Source organism: Terrapene carolina, unplaced genomic scaffold (assembly GCF_002925995.2).
Source record: "Terrapene carolina triunguis isolate 2854851 unplaced genomic scaffold, T_m_triunguis-2.0 Scaffold62, whole genome shotgun sequence".
NCBI lineage: Eukaryota > Metazoa > Chordata > Testudines > Emydidae > Terrapene > Terrapene triunguis.
The window spans coordinates 18,420,329-18,444,906 of NW_020664413.1; the positions used below are offsets into that span (position 1 = coordinate 18,420,329).

The following is a 24,578-nucleotide window of genomic DNA, read 5'->3' on the forward strand; positions in this document are numbered from 1 at the left end:
TGACCCAGTTGTCTTCCTCTTATTGTTTGTTGTTTGTATTTTGTTAGCACCTACAGTTTCCAATCAGGATTGTGACCCCTGGATGCGAGGTGCTGTATTTACCAAGTAAAAGATCTCACTGCATCTGCTATCTAAAGCAGCCCTTTAAACCTGCCTCAGTAAAGATAACTTTCAAGATCGGTGTTTAGCACATGCATAATTTTGTTCCTCCTTGTCACGTTTTGCTAATATCTGATATTTCCCTTATTATTAACAACATAGCCAGAATGTAATTGTGTTAAATGAAAATGATTGTTACATAAACAGGTTGAATATTTATGAAACAGCACAAACATCTACAATTTTTGTAAAGACATATTTAACCTGATAGGGAAACACTGTCCTCTGCAGAAGATTAAAGGAAACTCATATTTATGACCAATGCTGTATTTCTACAGTTACTCAGAATATGAATTACATCAGCCAGAGGACAAGTAGGGTGTCTCACTATGGTAATTATAATCAGGGCAGACCTTTTGCACCAGTTTGTAATCTACACTGTAAAAAGCAATGTAAATGCAGATAACTTTAAATGGTTTAGAACACAACCAAGAAACATGGCTTTGTGTCTGCTCTTGGTAGCAGATCTTTGAAGGGTCAAAATTGCACAAGGCAGTTTTCTTAGCCCGATCTGTTTTTTCATACTCAATTCGGCAGTTGAAGGACTTGGATTCCTTGGTCTCCAGCGTTGACTGTGGAGAAGATTCAAATTCCACCACCTTGGAAGGTGGCACCAGGCTTACAGAAACATTTCCAAGACCTGTTGAGTTATGTCGGAAATAAACACTGAAGGTTCCATTGCCATGATCAACAATTTTCCCTGTGATGAGGAGGTTTAGTTTAACAGTTTTGATGTTGGAATGGAAGTCGCCCCACCCAAACATTTTCTTGAATTTCCCAGTTTTTACTATTGGTCTGCGCTTAGTCCGTGCAAGAGATTCTTGAACCTCAGTGATGTTGGCTAACCAATCCCAAAAGTTTTCTATGCTGTCTGAGTATGACATCTGGCCATGTTTCAACACTGGAGATGGCTTAACAAATAGGCGTAAAGGGTTGATGATCCTGGAATGGACAACGTTGTTGACCAATGTCTCTGCAGCATCTTTGTCTTCCCAATCCAGCACGTCTGTGGCATGGACTATTTGTTTAGTGTCACAAAATATCTGTTTCAAAAGAGAAAAAGTGAAAATGAAAATGTGAAGATAATGGAGTGGTTATTAATATTTAATTGTACATAAATAGGGTCCAAGCTCTTACTTGCATGACTAGCCTTTACACGTAGTCCCATTCCAGAGGACTACTCTAATGAGTAAATACTACTGCTATGAATAAGGATTTCCAGGTCTGGGGCTCAAAGGGAAAAGACCGATTTCCTAGCCTAAAGCGATTAGTGTCTTAGAGGTAGAGTGAAATGGCAAAGCAGAATTTTCTCTTATTATTTTCAGTTGGAACACCCTCCCAACTAATCTGTCTAGTATCTCTTCCCCACCCTCTCCTTCAGACCCTGTTCTCTGAAGACTCTCTGTTCATAATGTCCATACATAACTCTTTCTTTTAGTTGTGCTGTACCTATTAATGCCTTTTATATTCTGGGCCTAGTGTATTACCTTGTGCAAAACACTGTAGCAGGAAAAGGGCCTGAAACATAAGTCCTTGTATCAGAGGCCTGGTATGAGGCCTGAGACCTGGGCTAAAGTAGTGGTCAAAACTTTGCTGATATAAAGCAAAATCAGGCTGTGAGCTAGAGGCAGGCCCTGCTCACAGCATCTGTCAAGAACAGGGCTGATATTGCAAAAACACATATTCCTAAGAGGTACTAGACACATAGCACTCATGCAAACACATTCCAGAAGGATGATACCAGAACACCTTGATACCAACACATTTCCTAAAGATAACAGGAACACATTGACCCATCCTAAAGATAAGGTAAGTGTGATGGATAGAGATGTACAAGGTGATGGGTGGTAACCGGCTATGTCAGAGGGTGTCAAATAACTGTCAGAGGGGCAGTATGTAACTTGTTTGTATTGATGTATAAAAGGGAGTGTCAGAGGAAGTGTCTTTGCTAGCCGAGGGATAGTGGAAAGTCCCGCCACTAAATGAGCTGCATCCATTGTCACGGGCATACATTCATTGAGTGTACTTGTAGCAAGTAGGGATGTAAAACGTTAACCAGTTAACCGGTAAGACTAATGCTTTAGTCTTACTGGTTAACCCGCCTTAACCGCAAACCCTGGGCCGGCTGGATCGGCCTCAGCCGCTTAACTGGTTAACCGTTCAAACGACATATTTTAACCGTTTAAATGGTTAATTTTTTTAATGGTATTTGCATCCCTAGTAGCAAGTATAAGGCACCAATACCGTGCTCATCGACAATAAACCTGACCAAGTTCCTTCGCTATGAACTGAGTCTGTGGTTATTGGGCAGTTTGAGCAGAGCCTGCTGTACAGGCTATCTGGCCAGAGGCAGTAAAGCACGCAGAGAGAACACACACTCAGCCAACATCTGACCACAAACATCATGTAAAGTTAGCACTAGACTCACAAAAAGACATGGGTATCTAACTGCCATTTTAGCTACCTAAATCCCAGAATGAGGCCAAGTGATTCACAAAATCCACACTCTCCTGCTACTGACCTCACTCGGCACCTAAATTTTTGCTGTAAACATTCTCTAGGCACCTACATTTCTGCTTCTTCTTCACATGCATATTGCTGCCTCCCTCTAGGCGTCTGGATGCCTACACCCTAAAGCGATGCACAAAGCAGGGGGAAGATAGGTGTTCCTCCACCTAACTTGCCTGCAGGGCTCAATTCAGTAAGTGTACTCAGACTTGCCTACCAGATCGAGGCGAGCTCACACAACACAGCTGGGTGTGAAGGAGGAGGACCACCTCTTCCATAATTGTTAGGCCAGTGGCTAGGTACTTACCTGGGATGTGGGACACCCCAGTTCATGTGCCCCACTCCACTTGAGGAGGAGAAGGGATTTCAGCAGGGATCTGACACCTCTCAGAGTTAGGGTTCAAAAAAGAACTAGATAAGTTCATGGAGGATAGGTCCATCAATGGCTGTTAGCCAGGATGGGCAGGGATGGTGTCCCTAGCCTCAGTGTTGCCAGAAGCTGGGAATGGGTGACAGGGGATGGATCACTTGATGATTACCTGTTCTGTTCATTCTCTCTGGGGCATCTGGCATTGGCCACTGTAGGAAGACAGGATACTGGGCTAGATGGACCTTTGGTCTGACCCAGTACGGCTGTTCCTTTGAGTGCCCTAGCAACAGGATATAGACTATAGTGTATTTTGATGTGGGGCTCCTTCAGTCTCTCCTGTTGAAGTTCTTCCACTATGCATAAATAAAGCAGATTCATGTGTTAGGCATAAACTGGTCTATGTAGACCCTATTGGTGTGCTTCAATGTAGTGCTGTTCGAAATAGTACTATATTAAAGTGCACAAGGAAAGGTTAGTGGACACCAGCAGGGTCTACATGGGGCCAATCTGTGCATAGCACATTAATGTGCTTCAGAAATCACACCCCCCCAGAGAGCGCATTATCCCATGTGTAGACAAGCCCTGGTGGAGCTCTACATGAGACTATTCCAGAGCCCAAGGGACTAAGAATCTCATATGAGGGCTGGTAGGTCCCCGTTCACATCCCTTCTTCCTTTCACATAGAGAGGGGGACATGAATGGGGAGTCTCCCACATCCCAGGTGAATACCGTAACCATTGGGATAAAAGTTATGAGAGAGGTCCTGCACACTGCTGCTGCCTGCAAAAATTGCATAGGTGTCTACCTCCAAGAGGGGATTTGCAACTGAGAATACCAAGCGGAGGGCGGCACCTCCCTTTATCCTGGATTTACCAAGAATACCAAGTTCCCTGGAGGGGCAGGGTTTAGGACACACCCCTTAGTTTGGCACCTGCTACTGGCTAGGTTAGGTGAGAAGCTAGCGTGTTGGCTTTTGTGAATCCTATTCTGAGATGCATCTCTCTCATTCATTGTATAAGAAGTAGAGGTGCAAAACTCACAAAATTCACAAAAATGTGAATCTCATTGATGAAATACAGTGAGTGTGTGTGCTCCTTCAGAATAGCTTAGATGACACTTCATTCATAAATATAGAAATGTGTGTTATTTTCATACAATTCTGGGGCAGGCCTCAGTATAAATTATACTAGACAAAAATGTTGTTCTATAGTGATACTGTATAGGCATGCCATATCTTTAGCACTTTTCAGGATCCACTTTCTTGAATGTATAATGAAATCCATCCTTCTCAATGTTTCACTTCTCCCATTTTCTCACCTTGCAAAACACAGAAAACTAAAAGGCCCTAGTCTGTTATGTTCTCTTTACAAACACTCCTATGTTTTCTAGTAATAAGACTCTAAAACAGCATCTGAACGTACATAGTTACTTTTATAGTCTTTTTATAATGTAAAAATTGAGATGGACCTGAACCAAAACTTTCAGTCGAATGTTGAAGGGGGTTCAGAATATGAATCTGCATCTACATTTAAATCTACAGCTGACTCCCTCTCTGTACAACGTACTAGCCCAAAACTTGCCAGCTTTGAAATCTGGATCCAAATTTACCAACCAGCCCCCATCTCTACTTAAAAATGAATAAGCACTCTTCATTAAGACTCCAATTAGGAAACGGAAAAAAGACAATAAAGATCACTCCTAGGCAGAGACCTTGTATGTCAAGTTTCTGCCTCTGGACTAATTTTTTATGACTGAGTTATCAACTCATAAATATAGGGGATTCTAATGGAAACACTGACAGATGCTTATCTATAACAGCACTAAAAGCACTGCTGTAATGATGCTATGGAAAACTGTCAATATGATGAAAGGGCCTGGGTGAAGAAATGGCACGTTATGTATGGCTCTTTAGCCACGCGCAACCTTACTCATAAGTTAAAGAGCAGCAGGATGGTTTTGGGAATAGCACTTTCCCAGCACAGCTTGCCATAACCACTGCTAAGAAAATAACTATCAGCTGCCTTGTTACAGAAATGCCATATCGCTTGGATGAAGCAAGAATGGATCCACACTTTCACCCAACCCTCAACCCAAAACCTGCCATGAACCTTTTCTGAAAAATGAAAAAAGGTAGCTATTTTGCTGCACTTACAGATTCCAACTGGGGTCCAGAAGTAGCAATGTTGAAATACCATGATGGAGGCTGTTAAAACCATGTTGCCTGCCTGCCTGCCTGGAAACAGGAAGGCTCCCAGAAACTCTTCTCTGGGCCTGTTCTGAGCAAGGTTAAAATGCTGGTGCCCAGTCTGCATTTGTGTCTCTACTCTTGCCAACGTTAATGGCAGCTGCACTGGTGGGAACAATGGAGGAAACTAAGAAACAAAGCGTAGAACAGAAATTGATGAGGTTGGCTGTTAATATGTTGTGTGTCTACACTCAAATTGTGAAAGTAACATGGCAGCTCATAGTGTTTTGCCTTTTCCCAGGGGTGTAGGCTTGCACACAATTGTCTTTCTCTGCCTAGTTCAGCACACTTTTTTTTTTTTTTTTTTTTTTGCACCTTATATTGGAGTCTCTAACTGTGCCTGTGTCATCTGTTTGACCAGACTTTTTTTCTCCAGTTCTCTTTGTAGTAAGAAATCCTAGAAGGGTTGCCTAACATGCTGCTGGTGATGCTCTGTACATTTCATTAAGGTGCTCTATCTCACAATGAGACAGTATGGGGCTGCTGACCACATTGTCCCAGAATTCACTGCTACAGCATGGTGGGTGTGGATACACAAACTGCATGGTTATGATGTGAAAAATGTAACTGTATGGACACAGCTCGGCTGTTTGTGCTGCAACTGGGTCAAATGAGTGTCACAAACTGCTAACAAAAACACAACTCTTATTTACGGCGTCAATGGGGCTTTAGAGGGTGAGCTATCATTAATCAAGGTGCTGGGATCACAACACTGTACTGTGTTAAACCAATGGCATCAGATCACATTACATTACATCAGAGCATGCGTATATAACCCCCCCATGGTTGTATTCCCAAAGGATAATCTGACATGTTCCTGTAACAAAGGTGACAGATGACTGCATCTGACAATTTTCTGTCTATTTTTGCACAATATCCAAACAGCCGGTTATACAAATTATTGAGCTATGGGAATGAATATTCTGGTGCCAGGAATATTTTACTCAGGGGGAGGAGGAAGAAATAAACATTGCTGGAAGCGGTCAATAAAACCGTAAACTTTACTATCTGACTCCACCTCCATTCCTATTGTTATCTTGTTACACTAATTCTATTGAGAGAACAAGGCTCAGCAGCTGCAAAAGTTGAGGTGAATCAGTTGCTTGAAAGGAGGCTACACAAGCTCTTACAGGGAAATGCTTTATGTTTTGAAAACGTTTAGTTTAAAAATGTTTCTAACAAAGAACGACTTGACTTTGGACTTGCCAGGGCAATGCACAGTCCATACACCACAGGACCCCGGGAGAGGAATATGGTGAGATTGTTAGAAAAGCACAGACATTATTCATATTTCTATCTATAACTTTATTTTATTTGTGCAGATTCTTTTATTTTTAAGTCAAAAGGTTTTACAGCATAGGAGAACAGAACTCTCCAAGGATTCATTTTCCTCTATACATTTCAAAGGCTCCTTATTTGATGACAGCTTTTTGTTATTAGTGAGCACAGCCCAGTGCCTTTTGTTAAGTTGTTTATTCACTTTGGTTAGCAATTTTCAGGAAATAAAAAAATTGGTATTAAAAGAATGCAGCATATGCTGAAAACTGACTTTCGCAGCATCTCCCCATTTTACTGTGTAGCCTTCCCTGTTGTGAAGACCATTGTTGTTTGAATAGTTGAAAACTCTTGTTAAGTAAAGTGGAAGAACTTGTGTCTTTTAATTTGTTTGCCTTCTGCAGTAGGTCCCGCTTGTTGCACCTGCTTTTGCTCATTCCCTTAAAGTCACAGTCCTAGATTTTGAGGCCGGAAAGGACCATTAGATCATTCTAGTTTGACACAGACAGCAGAATTCACTGTTACCTCTGTCTTGAGCCCATATTCTTGTTTGACTACAGCATATCCTCCAGAAAAACACCTTGTCTTGATCTGAAGGTACCAAGAGATGGAGAATCCACTACTTCTCTTGGTAGTTTGTTCCATATGTGACTTATTTCTCGTCATTGCTTTCTGCAATGCCTTTCATACCTGCTATTTTCTCCCCATGAAGGCACTTATACACCATAATCAAGTTGACTTGATTAGAGAAATGGGGTAAAATTCTGGCCCAATTGAAGTCAATGAGAGTTTTGTCACTGACTTCAGTGGAGGCAGGATTTCATTCATGGTCTCACTTATGCAGCTCCCCATGAAGTCCATCCCTTGCTCATGGGTTTCTTCTTCCCAGGCTTTGTCTGAGAAAGAAGGCTATAATGAAAATACCCTAGTCTGGGTGAGTTTTAAGCCGATTCCATATTTTGGACATTGGTCCTATTTAAGTTTTACTTCATTTGTTTTGTACATGCTCCCAGCCACCAGAGCTTTTGATGTGAGCAACATTATAAAATGTCATATTAAATAAACAGAAGATAAGAACTGTATCCTTGTAAGGGTTGAATTGTCCTGATGTTTCCGGGGTTTTACTCCAAGTTATCAGTCAATCGTGGGACACCGTTTTTACAGCTGATCAGTGAGAGAGGCACCAATTTCATCCCTGCCAGGGGTCATTTCAGATCTCTCAGAAATTAGTGCAAATAAGTCGGGGGTGGTGGTGGTGAGGGAGAAATAGTTATAGGAAGAATATGGTTCTGACCCATTATTCCATCCACCAGTGATGCTGCTGTGATCCTTCTAGCACATCAGTGAGCTGGGGGGGGTGGGGGGGGTGAGGGAGGGCGCTAAGAGGGCCCAGGTAGTTGTCAACCTCTTCCAGCTGCCTGAATACACTCTTATCAGAGCTCCACTGGGAAGCTAGAGTCTGGAGGTAGCTCCTAACTCACTCAGGACTTGTCTACATTTGAAATGCTACAGCAACACCACTGCAGCTGCACCTCTGTAGCGCTTCAGTGTAGCCACTACTTAGGTTATGTCAATACTACGGACCTTACAGCAGTACAGCTGTAAGGCTGCAGCTGCGCCGCGGTAAGGTCTCCTGGGTAGCTGCTCTTTGCCAGCAGAAGAGCTCTCTCCCACCGGCATAGCTGCTCTCCTGCCGACATAGCGCTGTACACACCGGAGCTGAAACTTTTGTTTTACCTGACCAACAAGTTTTGCTGATAAAAGTGCTAGTGTAGACATAGCCTTAGGAAAGGGGTTCTCTCCGAGAGGCGGTAGCTAGGTCAATGGAAGAATTCGTCCATCAACCTAGTGCTGTCTAAAGGAGGACTTAGTTCAACTTAACTAGTTGCTCAGGCTTTTTCACACACCCCTGAGCGACACAGTTAAGCTGAATGAATGTTCCGGTGTAGACCAGGCCTCCGAATGCTGTACCAGTACCATAGTTTTATTCTGAAAAATAGATATTCATGTCCACACTATAACTTCTTATGGTACTTCTCTGGCTTCTTCAGGCTAATTTCAGTAGGTCTGCAGTCTTTTATACTGTGTATTGCAATAATAATGCAAAATCACTGAACTGGTGGAACAAAAACCTGAGCTTGAAAAAAGGGGAGAGGGAGAGAAATTGCTCTGCTTTATCTGTTTGAACATTCAATGATTTCAACACATTTATCAAATTTTAAATAATTTATGCCTTGACAGGGTTTATCAATTTTGCAAAGCACACACATTAGCTAGATACAATGATATCATATTTGCTTTTTCAGCATCTTACACTTGAGCTCAGCGAGATTAATAAAAACTCAGACCTTAATCAATTAAAAGGAAAAATATAAAACTGTATTCCATTACAGCCTTTTTGGTAGGAAAATGATGACAGATTCTAATAATTCATCATAACAAGCTGAGCTTGAACTTTACTGATAATTAAATGTTTCTCCCAAAGGCAGAGGCTGTGATGGGTTTTATGGTAGCAGATGTGATTGCTGTCAGGAATGCTGTAAGGAATTTAGGAATTAAGGATCATCTTCTTTTAACCAGACTATACAAAAGAGCCATATTTGATGCTATCTAGTCACAGACATGTTTTTCAAAATTTGTTGTGCACCCGTATGCTTTCATCATGATAAAGACCATTTAATTCACATTCCAGGGGCATTACTGGCTGGGAATTAAGTGCTTTGCTCCGATTCAGCAAAGCACTTAAGCACATGCTTAAGTCCATCCCTATTCTGCAAAGCACATGAATGGGTATTTAAGTGCTTTGCTGAATCAAGGTCTAAACTGTTAAACATGTCTAGTGACTGAGTGAAATCACTAACGGCTCTTCTGTGTAGTCCAGTTAAAGAAGATGCTACTTAAGGAGAGTATCAAGACTTTGCCAAATCTGACCCATCAACTGGGTAACTGACAGATAAGTGCATCCTCTTTGGGTAGGCAGATATGAGATTGTTGGATTACACAGATTAGCAAATTTGAATGCCTAGCATTTACATTGATTAAATGAGTGGTTACCAATACAGCTGATGAAGAATTTTCTATCTAAATGTTTCTGGTGGACAATGCAGCTTCCATAAAATCAAAATTTCTCTAGGGAAAACTTTGATTTTGCTGAAAATTCCATTTTCCATTGCGAAAATCTAAATGAAATATAATTTGGGTCAATCTGAATCAGAACATTTTGGTTTGTTGAACAGAATAAAACACTGTATTTTGGCTCGGTTCATTGAATTGGATCTGTCTTTGAGCTACCCAGTGCTTCATGGGAGTGCAGTTCAGGTGCCTTATGCCTTTGTTCTCCTTTATAAGCTGGGCTCCCCAGCTGGACTACATTTCCCAGGATGCACAGTGGTCTCTCCTCTGGTTGAACTGCTGTGACATTATGGGGAGATGTTATTATCCAGCCTAAAGAGAAGAATGGGGACATGAAGAACCTGAACTACAATTCCCATGAGGCATTGCAGTAGCTCAAACAAATGCAGTTCAGTGTTGAACAGAGCCAAAATGAAATGCTTAGTAATTTTTTAATGGAAATTTTTCAGAACTTTCTGTTGTTCCAAGAAAAAATTCAGTATTTCAACTTTTTCATCCCAATTCTGGATAAAAGCAAATATCAAAATATCTGAATTTTCCAAGTATGGACATTCTGATTTTTGACCAACTTTGATTCCCAGACATTTAAACTGTGGTGTTCTGAAAATTGTGTTAAAGTTATGATCTATCCCTTTAAATTCTTATGGGCTTTCCTGTCCTGCTTGTAAGTAGGTGCCTCTGTAGGAAAGCATGCAATCTGGGCCTACCAGCAGTCAGTCAGCAGGCAGCCAGCCTAGAATAAGGCTGAGTTGTGGCTTTCTGTTTACAGAGCAGCCTGTTTTGTTTCTCTCTGATTTGGGGTTGTTGTGTGTTACTCTGGATTCTGAGAAATCAAGTAGTGTTACATTATAGCCTTCCAGCAAGAATAGTTGTTTATATGTAACTACTCTGTGTGCACACTGTGAAACATAATAGAGAAAACTGGCGATGAGGATGTATTAAAAATAAAAACGTACAGCTAAAATGCTTTATATGGCTATATATGGCAATATGAACATTTTCCAATTTAATGAAAGAGATGACAATTTTGCAAGATATATTCAGAGAATTAAGCAGTATTTTTTATGCATGTGCTATAGAAGATACTGATAAAGGGCTGTTTTCCTAACATTGGTTGAAAAAACAACTATTACTGTGATTAAAAAGTTATGTTTCCACAAGGACCTGATGAGCTGGAGTATAAGGGCATAATATACCACGGGCAAATATGAGCTAAACAACTTTAGCTGAAGTCAATGGAAGTTGAGTGTGTGCTATGATTTGCAGAAGGCGCTTACCCTTTTGCCAGGATTGCTCCCTGTGTTTCCCTCCCTTGGTCCATTTTGTGTGAAACAGATGCAGATTATTTAATGACAATTATGTCGAATGATTACTGGAAATTATTTTTGAAAGGTCAATGGGGTGTGTAAATATCACATAGCTCTCATACTTAAGAAAAAAGAGGAAGCTTCAGGAAAATACCACAGGCCTATGAATTTGATTTCAGTTGGGGGGAACCTATTAGAATACTAAAATGAGAGAGTTTTGCGACGTAAGGGGCAGTCAGCATAAACTCTCAAATGGATGATCTCTCCCAACTCCCTTATTTGAATTCTCTGAGTACTAAATTAGTAGGTGAGAGTGAAATAAACATGGATGTAAATTTGCCAGGGCTTCAACCATTTACCAAACACCTCTTCACCAGAGATGAAGTTCAGGGACCCTCAGCCTATACAACTTCCCCCGACCTCTGGACACTTTCTGGGGGTACTATTTTTTTTAAACTTACTAATAGAGAGAGGTGGTTCCATACTCCCTCTCTCCTTCCATTTCAGGAGTCCCAGTTTCCCCCTTTGTTTCCTCTTGTGCTTTATTCTTCAGTGCCTAAATTCTGGAGACCCAACTCCCTGCTGTGCCTGGAGAACCTGTGGAAACTGGAGTTCAGTACACACAGGGCATCACACTGTAAAAACAAGTGTGTTCTTAACTCGGGTTGAAACAGCATGGAAAACACGGCAACTTGGCTTTAATTTATCTTTCTCTCTTACACTTGACTTGGGCAGGGTGGACTCCAGTGTTTAGGCAGCATTTTCTCCTCCTATGCATGCTGTGGAGTGGTCACAGAGCACAGACATTATGTGAGTAGCAAATCAGAGAACAGTTACCAAACCAGTTGTGCTGGCAATGATGGGAAACTGAGGAAAGGGCTGACTGGAGCTCCAGAGCTTTGACTCAGCATTCTACCCAGGGAGCCTGCTGGTAGGCTGCAGAGGATTGGGTTGACTGAGAAGGGAAGAGGTCACTTATCAAAGCACTCTGAATGTTGAATAAGGTTTGGTTCTGTGGCCAGGACAGGGACAGAGGTTTCACTGGCCACGCTCTTTCACTGCATCTCACTTTCAGCAATTTTGTGCTCGCTTTATCAGTCTTTTTAACTGCATATTTCTTTGTTTCAGGCTCTCCTATTTAAAGCACATTTTACCAAGAAAAAATTCAGATGTACTGCTCATTGGCTATGGCAAAGCTATTATCTACTTAGCAATTCCTGCCCCAGTTCTAACCATAAAAATGTGAGCCACAGCCACTTATTTCCTGACGCTCTGTTTCCTAGTGCCTTGCCATTCATAGTGAGAGAAGATTTTCACTGTAAAATACAAAACACCTGTGGTTTGAATGTGGGAGGAGTTGTAGTTTAGGATTAAAATGGGGGTCAAAACCAGGATCTGTAATGTCAGGATTAGGTCCTATATTTGCTAGAACTAGACTAAAGAGAGAAGAATTACCGCTAATACAGAGGATAACGGTAATACCCCAACTGTACTAAAGACCCTCCCTATTTACTTTGATTAACAGAGCAATCTGAGTTTGTCCAAAACTTTGAATTAATTATTCCTCAATATAAATGAAAAGATCACACACACATTGCGGCCACAGTTCAACCATGCTAATCAGAACAAGGTATGGGAGGTGGGAGTTAAAAAGAGAGGTTAAAACACATACCTTGGAATGCCCTTCACTTCACAGTCTGGTTAGCAAGGGCATTGAACACCCATTCCTAAACTGAAACAGTTTTCACTTTGCAATTCACCCTCTTAAATTGTAAATAACAGCCAGCCAGCCCTTCTACCTCCATTTAGAGATTATGGAATCTTTGCGTTACTGCTCTTGCCCAGTTAAAAACCAATAGTAGTCACTAATTTGGCTTTCATTTTCTTGATCAGGAGTCTCATTTTAAAAGATATTAAAAATATATTTACTCTTTTTTTAGGATAATGCCTATTTCAGCAAAGATACCCATTCAAAAGCAGAACATTGCAATACAGGGCCTGATTATTCAGAAGCGCTGAGTATCCAAAATTCCAAGTGAAAGCTGTGGGTGCATAGGACCGGCTCTAGGCACCAGCAAACCAAGCACGCGCTTGGGGTGGCACAATTTCAGGGGCGGCATCCTGGCCACCTTTTTTTTTTTTTTTTTTTGCTTGGGGAAGCAAAAAACCTAGAGCCGTCCCTGCCTCTAAAAATCAGCCCTATACTACATTTGGGATTTGCAAGTTGCTTTGCAGCTGGGGAGTTTTAAAGCATCTACAGCTATTGCAACTTTGCTGCACTAATGAAAGGTGGCCAGAAATCCCCTGTTCAATAGATGATATAATTGGATTGCTTTAACAATTCTGTCCTGTCTCCTGTAGTTAAAACTAAAATGACAAGCTGCTTCAGCAGAAAAACCCCCTCATGATCGAACTTTGCAGCCCATTAAATTTTCTGCTTGTAAATGAATCTTACGAAGAACTTCCCTCCCTGTAGAGAAGACACACCATAGTATCATCCCTGCTGACAAAATTGAAAACAATCTCTGCAGCACAACATATTGCTATCAATGATTAGTGGTATGAGTTCCCCCAAAGCCATATCTCTTCTGAATCTTTAGGGAATTGTCAGAGCAGTATAATAGGAAAGTGACAGAAAGGGAATGAAGAATGACAGACTCAAACTATATATCAGTATATTAATTGTGGATATTAATATTTCCTGACATAATACATCATTGTCTGAAAAGCTATTAATACTGATAAGTATAAATAGGAACTCAAACATCTGAAGGAAGGCATGAAAACACTTGCAAACTTTGCTCAGCTTGCCTAAAGCTTTATTTAACTTTTAGCCTTTTTCAGGTACCTTTTAAAAGTTGCCAGACTGACACAGAAGCTAACACAGAAAATATAAATTGAAAATATAAAAGGAAATCTCTGGGCTCAGCACTGTTTTTGCTGCTAATGTTGAATATGGCAAATTCTTCCTTTAAGTCGGTGCCGGTAAGGTGGGAACTCTATTCCCACTTTGAAAGACACTTTGCCATTTTTTTTTTCATGCAGAGCTCTAAGAGAAGAAATATATAGGTAACGGTTAAGGAATCAAATAGAAAACTTTTGATGAAAGCACAAACCAACTTTTGAACAAAAAAACACGATAAAAAAAAGTCACACTAGAAACATACTGCCTCCATGTTTGCAAACATTCCGATTTAGGCTGTGAGCTCACTATATCTTCTAAACTAAGCAGATTTGGGCCTGTTCAGCGCTTGGATGAAAGACCTCAAAGGAAATGCAATGTGTCTTAGGAAGCTGGGTTAGTTATTCAGTACAGAGCATTCTTTCCTCTTATGGGTCATTAGTGAATCAGTGTTGCATAAGGGATGCTGCTGTTGGAGGTACTGCCTTTTAGATGTGATGAAAACCAAAGATCCTAGTGTCAGGGGTCATTAAAGATTTAATGGCATCTTTTATTACCTCTAGTGTGCTATCTAGATCCCTATAATTATTATAGATCAACATTTTTCCAACAAACCTTTTTTCAATGCAAAATGGATTTTTTTCGCTAAATGAACATTTTGCAGAAAATGCTAACTTTGTTTAAAATTGTCTAGTTTTTGGTGAAGAAAATGGGGGTTTCACAAACTTTTTTCTTAAAAAAAAAAATTCTGGGAAACAGTTAAACAAAAATTGTTTTCTTTCAAAATTTGTTTGTGAAAAATGCTTTGTATTTCCCAACCTGCTCTAGTAATTACATTTTGCTTTTCCTAAGTGTTGGATAAATTGCTTGCAGTGTACAAAATATGTATAGTATGATCTATATTTTGAATTAATCTACCTGTTTGCTAAGAACAGCCATTTTGTTTTCTGAATTGCTCCCACCTGTTCTCAAAGAAAACACATACTGTAGATTCTTCAGGAGACTTTACTTTTGTTCTTTCTTATTATTTTCCTTAATCTAACATAAATCTCTTTGGATTTAAAGTACATGCTTTACTCATTTGTCAATATGAAAACAGTTCTTCACACTCTTGTCCTAAACTCTTGTGTAGTGTTGTCGTGCTCTGTAAAACATGCCAGTGGAAATTACTTTCTCTACTACTGGAAAGCAATTTCTATATTGTTATAAAATGTCCTGTGATCTTTCTGAATAAAAAGTGCTATGCAAATTATTGTTCAGCTAGTCACTGTTTTTTGCATATTGTTTCAATTAGAGGCCATTATAGAAATTTTAGTTCAGTCAAATCTTATTTTTCAAAAAAAGAATTTAAATATGAACTGAAATGATTCCTTAAAATAAATTTTTAAAAATCCATTTGGGATAGGAATTGGCATACTAGATCAGACCAGCAGTCCATCTACTCTGGCAATCTGTCAGACGCCAGTACCAGCTACTTCAGAGAAGAAAAAGCCTGTTTTAGGCAGTTCTGGGTGTAACCTGCCCAAAGGCAGGGACAGGTAAGGCATAGGCACCATAGGCCCAGGCCTAAGGGTCCATCTCTTGGTGCCAAGCTTACTTGTTAAGCAAGTTTTCAGTCCTCCTAACTACAAAGCTTGAAAACATGATGTGAGTGTAACAGATGCAGTGATATCTGCCTGAGCCTGCAGAAAACCTGGAACAATAGCTCTAGAAGGTGTGACAGGGTTGCCAACCCTCCAGGATTGTCCTGGAGACTCCAGGAATTAAAGATTAATCTTTAATTAAAGATTGTCATGCGAAGAAACCTTCAGGAATATGCCCAACCAAAATTTGCAACCCTAGATGTGAACTTCTTTAGTTTAACAAAGAGAAGGTTATGGAGTGACTTGATTACATTCTATAAGTAGCTACATGGGGAACAAATGTTTAAAAATGGGTTCTTCACTCTAGCAGGGAACAGTATAACACAATGCAATGGCTGGAAGCTGAAACTAGACAAATTCAGACTTTAAATAAGGTGTACATTTGGAAAGTAATTAACCACTGGAATAATTTACCAAGGGTCATGTTGCAGTCTCCATCCCTGACAATTTTCAAATCAAGAGTGGATATTTTCTAAAAGTTCTGCTCTCCGAGTTATTTTGGGGATTTCTATGGCCTGTGATATACAGAAGGTCAGACTACATCATCACAATGGTCCCTTCAGGCCTCTATCAACTGCATCATGCAACTCAATGGGGTGTTATCTCCAGGACCCATTACTCTGGAGGGCCCTCCCAGCAGAGAACTGTGTGGCAGGAGGAGAAACCTGCAGTGGGCTAGCCAATCAGGTGTACCTTGACTGCTGAGGGCCCCTGCTGCTACTGCTGGGGACAAAAGACTTTACACTGCTAAGCTTGCCTCTTGGGGAAGGGATGGGGCATTTGCCCCATGCTGGGGTATGCCTAGGACACAGAATTGCCTCAATCCAGCCCTGCCTCCAACGAATGTTTCCTCTTGAGCCTCAATTGTTAGAAGCCGGCTGGCATGTGCCCTGAAGTTTGAGGGTTCCTATTCCTTCTATAGCTGTGCTTTTTACTATTTCTTCCTATAACTCCGGCCTTTCCTGAAGGCTCTCCTGTTAAGGATTCCTGAGCCATGTAGGCTTAAAATTACGCATAAATACATTTTAAAAGGGAACTAGTTACAAGGTGCTCTACCTTCCAAGTCTCAAATTCGTTTCCCTCTCCAAGAATCGATATCACTAACGGCTACCACAGTTTGGGGAGCGCCCTTTCTTCCATTGCTGTAGATTGTTGACACTGTTGTGTCATCAGCTAATGCAAAGAAAACCCGGGCCTGGAACTTTGGAAGATATGTAAACAGGTGCTGATTTTCAGATATTCTTATTGAGTCAACAGCTGCATGTGTTACAGATTAATGCCATGATCCTGCTACCTGTTCTGCATGGGACTTCCACGTATCGGCCCATATGGATCAGATGGCAGAACTGGTGGCTTCAGAAGAAACTTGGGATCTAAACCAACTTCTTAAACGTATTTAGCTGAATTTTAGAAAAAGTTTCAACTCGCTTTTTTATGGCTCAATCCTGCACGATGCTGAGATGCCCTCATCTCACCCTGAAGTCACAACGCCACTTGCAGAAGCTGCTCTGCACCTCCCAGAGACAGGCCCTAAATGAGCTTTCTCTTATTGCAGATTAAAATGGGAGCACTTAACATTCTTTGCCAAGCTATCACCTGCTGACCATCCGTCTGCTGAACTTTATAGTTAATAATTTTCTCTCCTGCTTCTTTCTTTAATGCCTGAGAGATTTCACTTTACATTTGCTAAGATCAGTTCATTAAAATACTAATTTCAAACTGTAATTATCTGTTGGTTAGCATTGCTGGTTGAACCAGCAGTAGTGCCCATATACTCCTAACTGCAGGAGAGTTCACAGATGTTCCAGTCCCCAGGAGCTTCTAGCAAGAGTAACTATAGCACTTAAATAGAAGCAACCTTGGAAGAGATTTAGGGAATGTATTTTAAGAATAATAGCAAAGCTAATCATTAAGAATAGTTTATGGGGGCGGGGGGGGAGAGGATGCTTTCATGGAAATCAGTAGCATCCACTAGAAATAAATCTTCTGATATTAGTGAAGTCAGCTATGCTCTGCATGGCTTACAAAATTTAAGCTAGAAATGGGCCTGAATGTACGTGGATCCAGACTTCGCCCCCTAGACCTTTGGAATCTGTTTGGGTTTGGATCAGAATGCTCGGACCCTGGCTGGTCCACCTTGCTCATAAATACACAATAGCAAATATTGCTTTGAATGCCTATTTAACTCTGCAACATGACACTTCTTTTTATTTTAACTGCTTTATGGGAGAAAATTTTAATAATATAAAAAACCTAATAGTTTTAGCAAGCTAGAAGTACAGAGAGAAGCTGCAAATTTTGAGTGGATTCCAGAATTTGTATTATTATAACACGTAAGAGATCATTAACAAAGAAAAATATTACAGTTATCTACACCCTTTGAGAGTCTAACTAATGAACCTCTAACAGCTGCTGTTGAAAAATCAGCAACACTATTACTATCAGTTTCACGACAAAGCACAGCTGACAGATGTTTGAAGTGATAAATCAGTCTGCACAAGGATTTAAAATAACAAGCCCCAAATGGTCTTTAAAAGACAAAGGTGCTGGAGCAAACTATTTCCAGACACTTTGGATACTGTCAAAAGTTAGATCACTGATGCAATTATCTTGCAAAATAGCAATGACCAGAGTTATAGATTATGAAATATCTAACAATGATAGTACCTGAGCCAAATTTTGAAAAAGTTTTATATTCATCTTTGCTTTTGATGGCAGTATTGAGAACACCATGCTGCCCAGAACATTACTTATGTTATGAAAAGTCCACAGTGGGATGATGTATAAAATGTAAGTGAATTGCATTTTTCTTGTACATTTTAATTAAACCTATTTAAAGACAAGCAGTTATATTTTAATAGGCTTTGAACACCATAATTTAACTAAGTCATAAGCTTTTTGTTGTTGCTTCATTGATGGCTGAGCCTCATAACACATTGCTAAAGTGAGAAAGATAATTAAGAGCCCATTCCTACGAGGTACTGGGTGTTCTCAAGCTCTGTTGGCTCCAGTGGGCAATAAGGGTGGTGACGAAAGATCTCTAACATGAAATACAGACTTCTTGCACTTTGTTTCAACTTGCATTCATGTGTCTTGCTAGATAGTGGTTAACCTTTATTGTTGAGTATGGGGATAAGTTTTATTTCATGTACAAAATAATGCAGATGTTCACAGCTTCAAAGCCTATGCATTTTACTCCTGATTCAAACAGAAGGTCATAGGGATATGGTCCTATGAGGTGCTAAGTGTCTTCAACTCCCATTACTGGAATCCACCTAGGAAAATGGATCAAGATGGAACATGCTGGGCCCTCTGATGTCCATGGCAGAACAGTGCTGCTCAATTTGCAGTAGTCTTATTCATCATCTTAAGGTAACACAATAAGTGGCAATGATATGCTAGGAACACTACAGAACCCAGCATGCAATGCTTATCTTGATCTGAACTGTCTCAGGCACCTTCTGCATTTAATCCATGGACCCCACTTTGGTCACCCAAGCAGCTAGGACTAAGCTGATTTACACCAGCTGAGGATCTGTAAACTAGGGCTACTGATTACTCCTGGTGCTGTTTTTCAACCTCTAGTGCCAACTTTCTGAAAAGGTGGTGGTGGGGAGGGGATTACTGCTGTTCCCAAATTCAAAATGTACTTTCAACAAATAGTCTCCAATGTTTGTCTAAAATTTGCTTTTCCAGGGAACACTTTTGCCAGCAAGTGCCTTCAGTAGCATATGTACTGAAAGGAAACACAAAAGGGTGCAAACACAGGCAAAGCCAATTTATTGAAAAATGTGAAACAGGTAGTGGAGGGAATTTTTGGCAGTGTTTTGCTCAACTCCAGTGCTAGGCCATGGGTCCCCTTGTAAAGGAGAGTGAGACACTCTTCCTTCTTAGTAACAATGTATTATGGAGTGTGATCCTTCCTCAGCACAGGAGGCTGGACTTGACCTCTCGAGGTCCCTTCTAGCCCTACATTTATATGATTCTATGGTCATACACACTTCTTTTTTCCTTAGGCATACAAAATCAGAGTTCTACTTCCCTCCTTTCTCATCCTCCTCAGTGCAGGTGGCACCTGCTGTATTTACTTGGGAGTAGGGAAGGGCCGAAAAATGCTGCTTCTCTTTCACTTGCCCCTTCTGTTGAGTCTAAAGAGGTGGCGCGCTGGAGCAGTTGCAACAACTTAGACACTGTTACCTATGTGCGCACATGTTGTTTGTGTTCTCATGCTGACCTCACATGCAATGGCATGGCGTGGCGTCTCAGTTACTATTCTCCTCATGTTATGCATGAAAGACCATGACAGTTTTCAAAATTTAATTGAAATCCTTTCCCATTCAAACCAAGTAGCATAAAATAGCATGCTGGGGCACTTCTTGCTCTTATTGACTGACTACTTATGTGCATGCATGCTGCCTTCTTACACAAACTGCTTTTTAAAAAAAAAAAAAGAGAAATCACTGACTGAGAGGCTGCCTTATTATTATTAATTTTTTAAAGGCAACACACTATTACCCTGTGACTAGGAGCGGCCAGCCACATTGGCACCTCCTGTGCACTGCTCAATGTGCTGATCTTTCTCATCTGAGTTCTGGAGCAGCGGCAGTGACTCTGTACTTAAGTCTGTACGAGAGCTTCTCTTATAAACCCAATTTTAATCCCTTTTGTTTACCCCCTCCCATATCCAACTGAAAGGGGGGGGGGAACCCTTCCTTTTAGCCTGAAAATTTGTAGTCTTATGTCCCAGGAAGATGCGGTGGGTGGGGTTAGAGATAAATTGGTTACGGCATTTTCAAATTAGAAGAGTTTCCTAAAATTGAGAAACATTTTTTGATCCACTTATCAATTTAAACATAGCTTGGCTTCTGGATTAAAAAACAACAACAAAAACTACACACAGTTATTCCCATTAAAAACTAGTGCTTATACCTAATTTTTAATTTAGGCAAGTTCATAAAGCTTTGATGATTTTTGTTTAGGACCAGACCCAGGCAGAGCTAATCCCCAAACTACAAAGTAAGTTATTTCCAAAGTGGTGGGCCCAAAACTTAAATTCCAATCTGTGCACAGTTTATCAGGGCTTGAATGAGAATCGTTTAACCTTCTATTGGGTATCCGGATGTAGCAAACGTATTACTTTGCTTTAAAGAAAGGGATGGGGAGAGACGGCATTGGCATCCGGCTTAAGCCAGGAGAACGATATAATATCAAATATATACACAACTTGGTCACTTTGAATAACTTTCAACTTGCAAGAGTATTCAGAGACAAACCACCAGTACTGTACTACATGAAGATAATTTGATAAGTTGTTCTGTATAAACTGCCTCAAACTAGAAAAGGGACTCCAGTGGGTTTATCATCACTCCTTCCTATTTTTAGTGTGAATTACTGTTAACTCCCCAGATACTGATTTGATCTCTTCCTGGGACTAATTTCTGTTCCTATTGGCATGTTTTTACTGGACTATTTCTGTTCAGCACAACACTTTCAAATTGTGGAGGAGCCACATTAGCAATATGTTTATAATTTGTGAAACAAGCATCAAAGACAACAGATAGTCATCAGAAAGGGGAGAACCTCCAACATGTTGCTTTAAACTCACAGGGAACTAAAATTTATGTTTTAATGAAAGAAATTGTGTAACCCTGGACACAAGAATGCAGGAAGCAGTCATTTGAGATTTTGTAATAAAGAAGTTTAAAAGAAAAGACTAGAAACAAGTAAAATACACAAACAAACCCTCTGCTAGGGCACTGCAAATAATATTACTGTATCAATGTAGACTACACATTCTCACATTAGTGGGTCAAGAACCTCTGTGTCTGTGCTATCTGTATTAATAACTGCATACCCTGCAAAGGCTCAAATTTGAGTTCATTTTGTATACGCATAAAGGATGAAATTCTGGTTCCAATGAAGTCAGTGGGGCCAGGCTTTCAGCGCAAAAGTTTAGATGCTTGTCCAATTATCCAAATTCTCCTCCTTCAACAGCTCCCATGACCTTCCCGCGGAGGTTCCGGTCCTGTCTGCTTTCTGATGACAAAAGCACTTTGATCACTCTAGCAATGTGGGGTTCATATCTCCTTTTGGATTTTTTCTATCAAACATTGTGTAGAGCTCTCTTGCAAATACTGTACTTGTTTCAGATATGGAATTTGCTAATCTGAAAAGCAGCCATTGTGCTTGTGCAGTAATTAGTTTTGTTTTTAAAAACACATTGAACCAGTTTGGAGGAATCCATAACTGCAGGCAAGATTTACATTTCACGGCCTAATGGATCATCTACAGTACATGCCATTTACTACCATTAGGCTGGTGATAGGAGGAAGGACTTTCTTTTTCAAATGGCCAAATCCTGAGCCCACAATCCAAACCAAAGTAAAATAGCGTTGTGTATATGAACTACAAGGAGCTAGGGGAGAAAGAATCTTCAGTTCCCATTCAAAAGTAGAGTCTGAGCCACATGTGCCCATGGGTTCATTGCTGCTATTGTTGGGCATGAGGAGTAGTGGTTGAGGTATGCTACTCAGACTAGGGCTGGATTTAAGGGCAGGCGACTGCCTGGGGTGCTGGGCGTAGGGTGACCAGATGTCCCGATTTTATAGGGACAATCCCGATTTTTGGGTCTTTTTCTTATATAGGCTCCTATTACCCCCCACCCCCTGTCCCGATTTTTCACACTTGCTGTCTGGTCACCCTAGCTGGGCTTGGGGGGGCATCCGAGTTGCTTTTTTGGTGTTAGAGACAAAAGGGAAAATAGAAGTTTGAAGTAAAATGTTTCAGGTATTCCATATGTGGATTCATTTTTCACTAACCTCCTAGAATGTTCTGGATCTTTGTAGAATCTCGTGGAACCTTCCAGACTTTCTGAGAACTACATTTTCCTTGAACCTCCTAGAATGTTGTCCGCCATGACCTCACCGGTATATAAGGGGTGGGGCATCGTCAGTGAGATGTAAGAACAAAGTAAAGTGAAAACCCAGCTACGATATTGTGAATCTTATTTTATTGTGTAATTGTGAAAGTGTACTTGTGTTTTAAGACTTGAAGATTGTAAGCAGTGACTAATAAAGGACCTATTTAATGAGACACCAGAGAGATCAAACCTTATCTATGCAACAACTTAAAAGAAATACTGTTACTACTTTTGTCATGCTTAACACGGAATGTTTGATGACTTTCTAAGACTGCAGAACATAGACTTTTGCTCTCCCTAATACTGTTTTCCCCTGTAGAAAATAAAAGATGCCCCTGAAGAAGCCTACAGGAGCTTAGTATAGGAAGCAAAAAGCTCAACTGCAATCTAGTTTGCAGCAAAGGGCAAATCAGATGGGGAAAATATCTGAAACAGAACAACATGGTATTAGGCAGTAGTGATCATCACAGTGCAGAAGAAATTGAAGAGTGAAGTGTAAATGATGGAAGTCCTATTACTAAGGAATTAGCAGATTTACCTGAAGATAAGGAATGGAAATGTGAGGAAAGGAATGGAGAATCGTGCAGTTTTCCTGGCGGCGTAAAGAACAAAGAAAAATCTGGTTTACATGTAAAGGAAAGAAATGATAATGAAGAATCAGCCTTGCATGATGACAGGAAACAGCAGTGAGAAAAACTGCACACCCAAATAGATACATCACATCCTGCTTTATGGCTGGTGATCCTAAATTCTGCCGATATTGGTTGTAAAAGTTTGAATGGACCGGGCAAAATCGAGGATATGACATTTCCAGTAAATGAGCAGAAGCGACACTTCTCAAAGTCACACTGTGAAAGAATGCTCAAGAATACTGAGAAACTGAATCAGTGACAAAGTGTTCTGTTTTTGTTGCAAAATATTTGACAAGAATGCTAAATTCTTGTTTGCGCTTTCTGGGTACAATTACTGGCATAACTTAGCAGATGCTCTGAAGCAACATGAAAAGTCACCCGGCCATTTTACGGCCTATTCCAAATGGATGGAGGTTGAGTCCAGGCTCAAGCCGAATAAATGCATGGATGCAGAAAACCAGCACATTATTCATGTAAAAACCCAGCACTGGAGGAACGTGCTAGAGAGTCTGATCTCAATTACCCTCTTCGCTGCAAAGAATAATTTGGCTTTCTGGGGCTCGTTGGATAAGTTGTTCACTGAACATAACGGTAATTTCCTTGATTTGGTAGAGCTACTTGGGAAATATGTCAAGTAGTTCGTAAAGCAAAACAATTCAAAACTAATTGATTGACTTTATGGCAAGGAAAGTGCTTGATAACTTATTGATGTGATTCGGCAAAGCGAAGCACTACACTGTAATAATGGACTGAACTCCCGACATTAGTCACAGTGAAAAGATGTCATTTATAGTAAGATTTATTGACAACGAGGATGGCTGTATCCAAGTAAAGGAACACTTTATCTATTTCTGGTCTGTGGATGACTCTACTGAAAAAGGCCTAACAGAACTGTTTATGAACATTTTGAATGAGAATAAAATAAAGCTTCAGAATTGCTGCGGCCAAGGCTACAACAACAGCATGAACGTGAAGGGAAGAAACAGTGGTTTCCAGGAAAGGATCCTTGTGCTGAATCCAAGAGCTTTCTTCATGCCTTGTGGCTACCAATCCCTTCAACCTGGTTGTCTCACATGCAGCGCCATCTTCTTTAGATTCAGTATCTCTCTTTGGAGTACTGCAAAGGATATTTGTCCTGTTTTCAGCAGGCAGACAGGAAAACACTCTCGAACAATTGTACGGAGCTTCACTGGATGCTGACACATGGGGAATGTTTGGACGTCAACGATAAAGACCTCTATGTCGAATTGGACAATATCTGTCACATTTTGCAACACAGAAAGCACTCTCCACTTCCAGTTCATTCATGATGTAGAGCTGAAGGACACTTTTCCTATTGTGTGGATAGCTTTGAGGATTCTGCTCAGGCTGCCGGTCTCAGTCGCTAGTGGTGAGCGCAGCTTTTTGAAGTCGGGCTCATTAAAACACATCTTTGATTGATGATGGCTGATGAGAGACTGACATCACTTGCTATTTTATTGCTTGA

General features: G+C 40.6%; 1 protein-coding gene across 1 annotated transcript in view; it reads right to left on the reverse strand.

Moving 5' to 3' along the window:
* Positions 1 to 282: 282 nt before the first annotated feature.
* Positions 283 to 24,578, reverse strand: part of NXPH2 (neurexophilin 2) — a 56,763-nt gene continuing 32,467 nt past the window's right edge. The window contains exon 3 of the mRNA XM_024198598.1: positions 283 to 1,202. Within this exon, the coding sequence (XP_024054366.1) occupies positions 459 to 1,202 (744 nt within the window). The 3' untranslated portion in view covers positions 283 to 458. The remainder of the gene's footprint in view (positions 1,203 to 24,578) is intronic.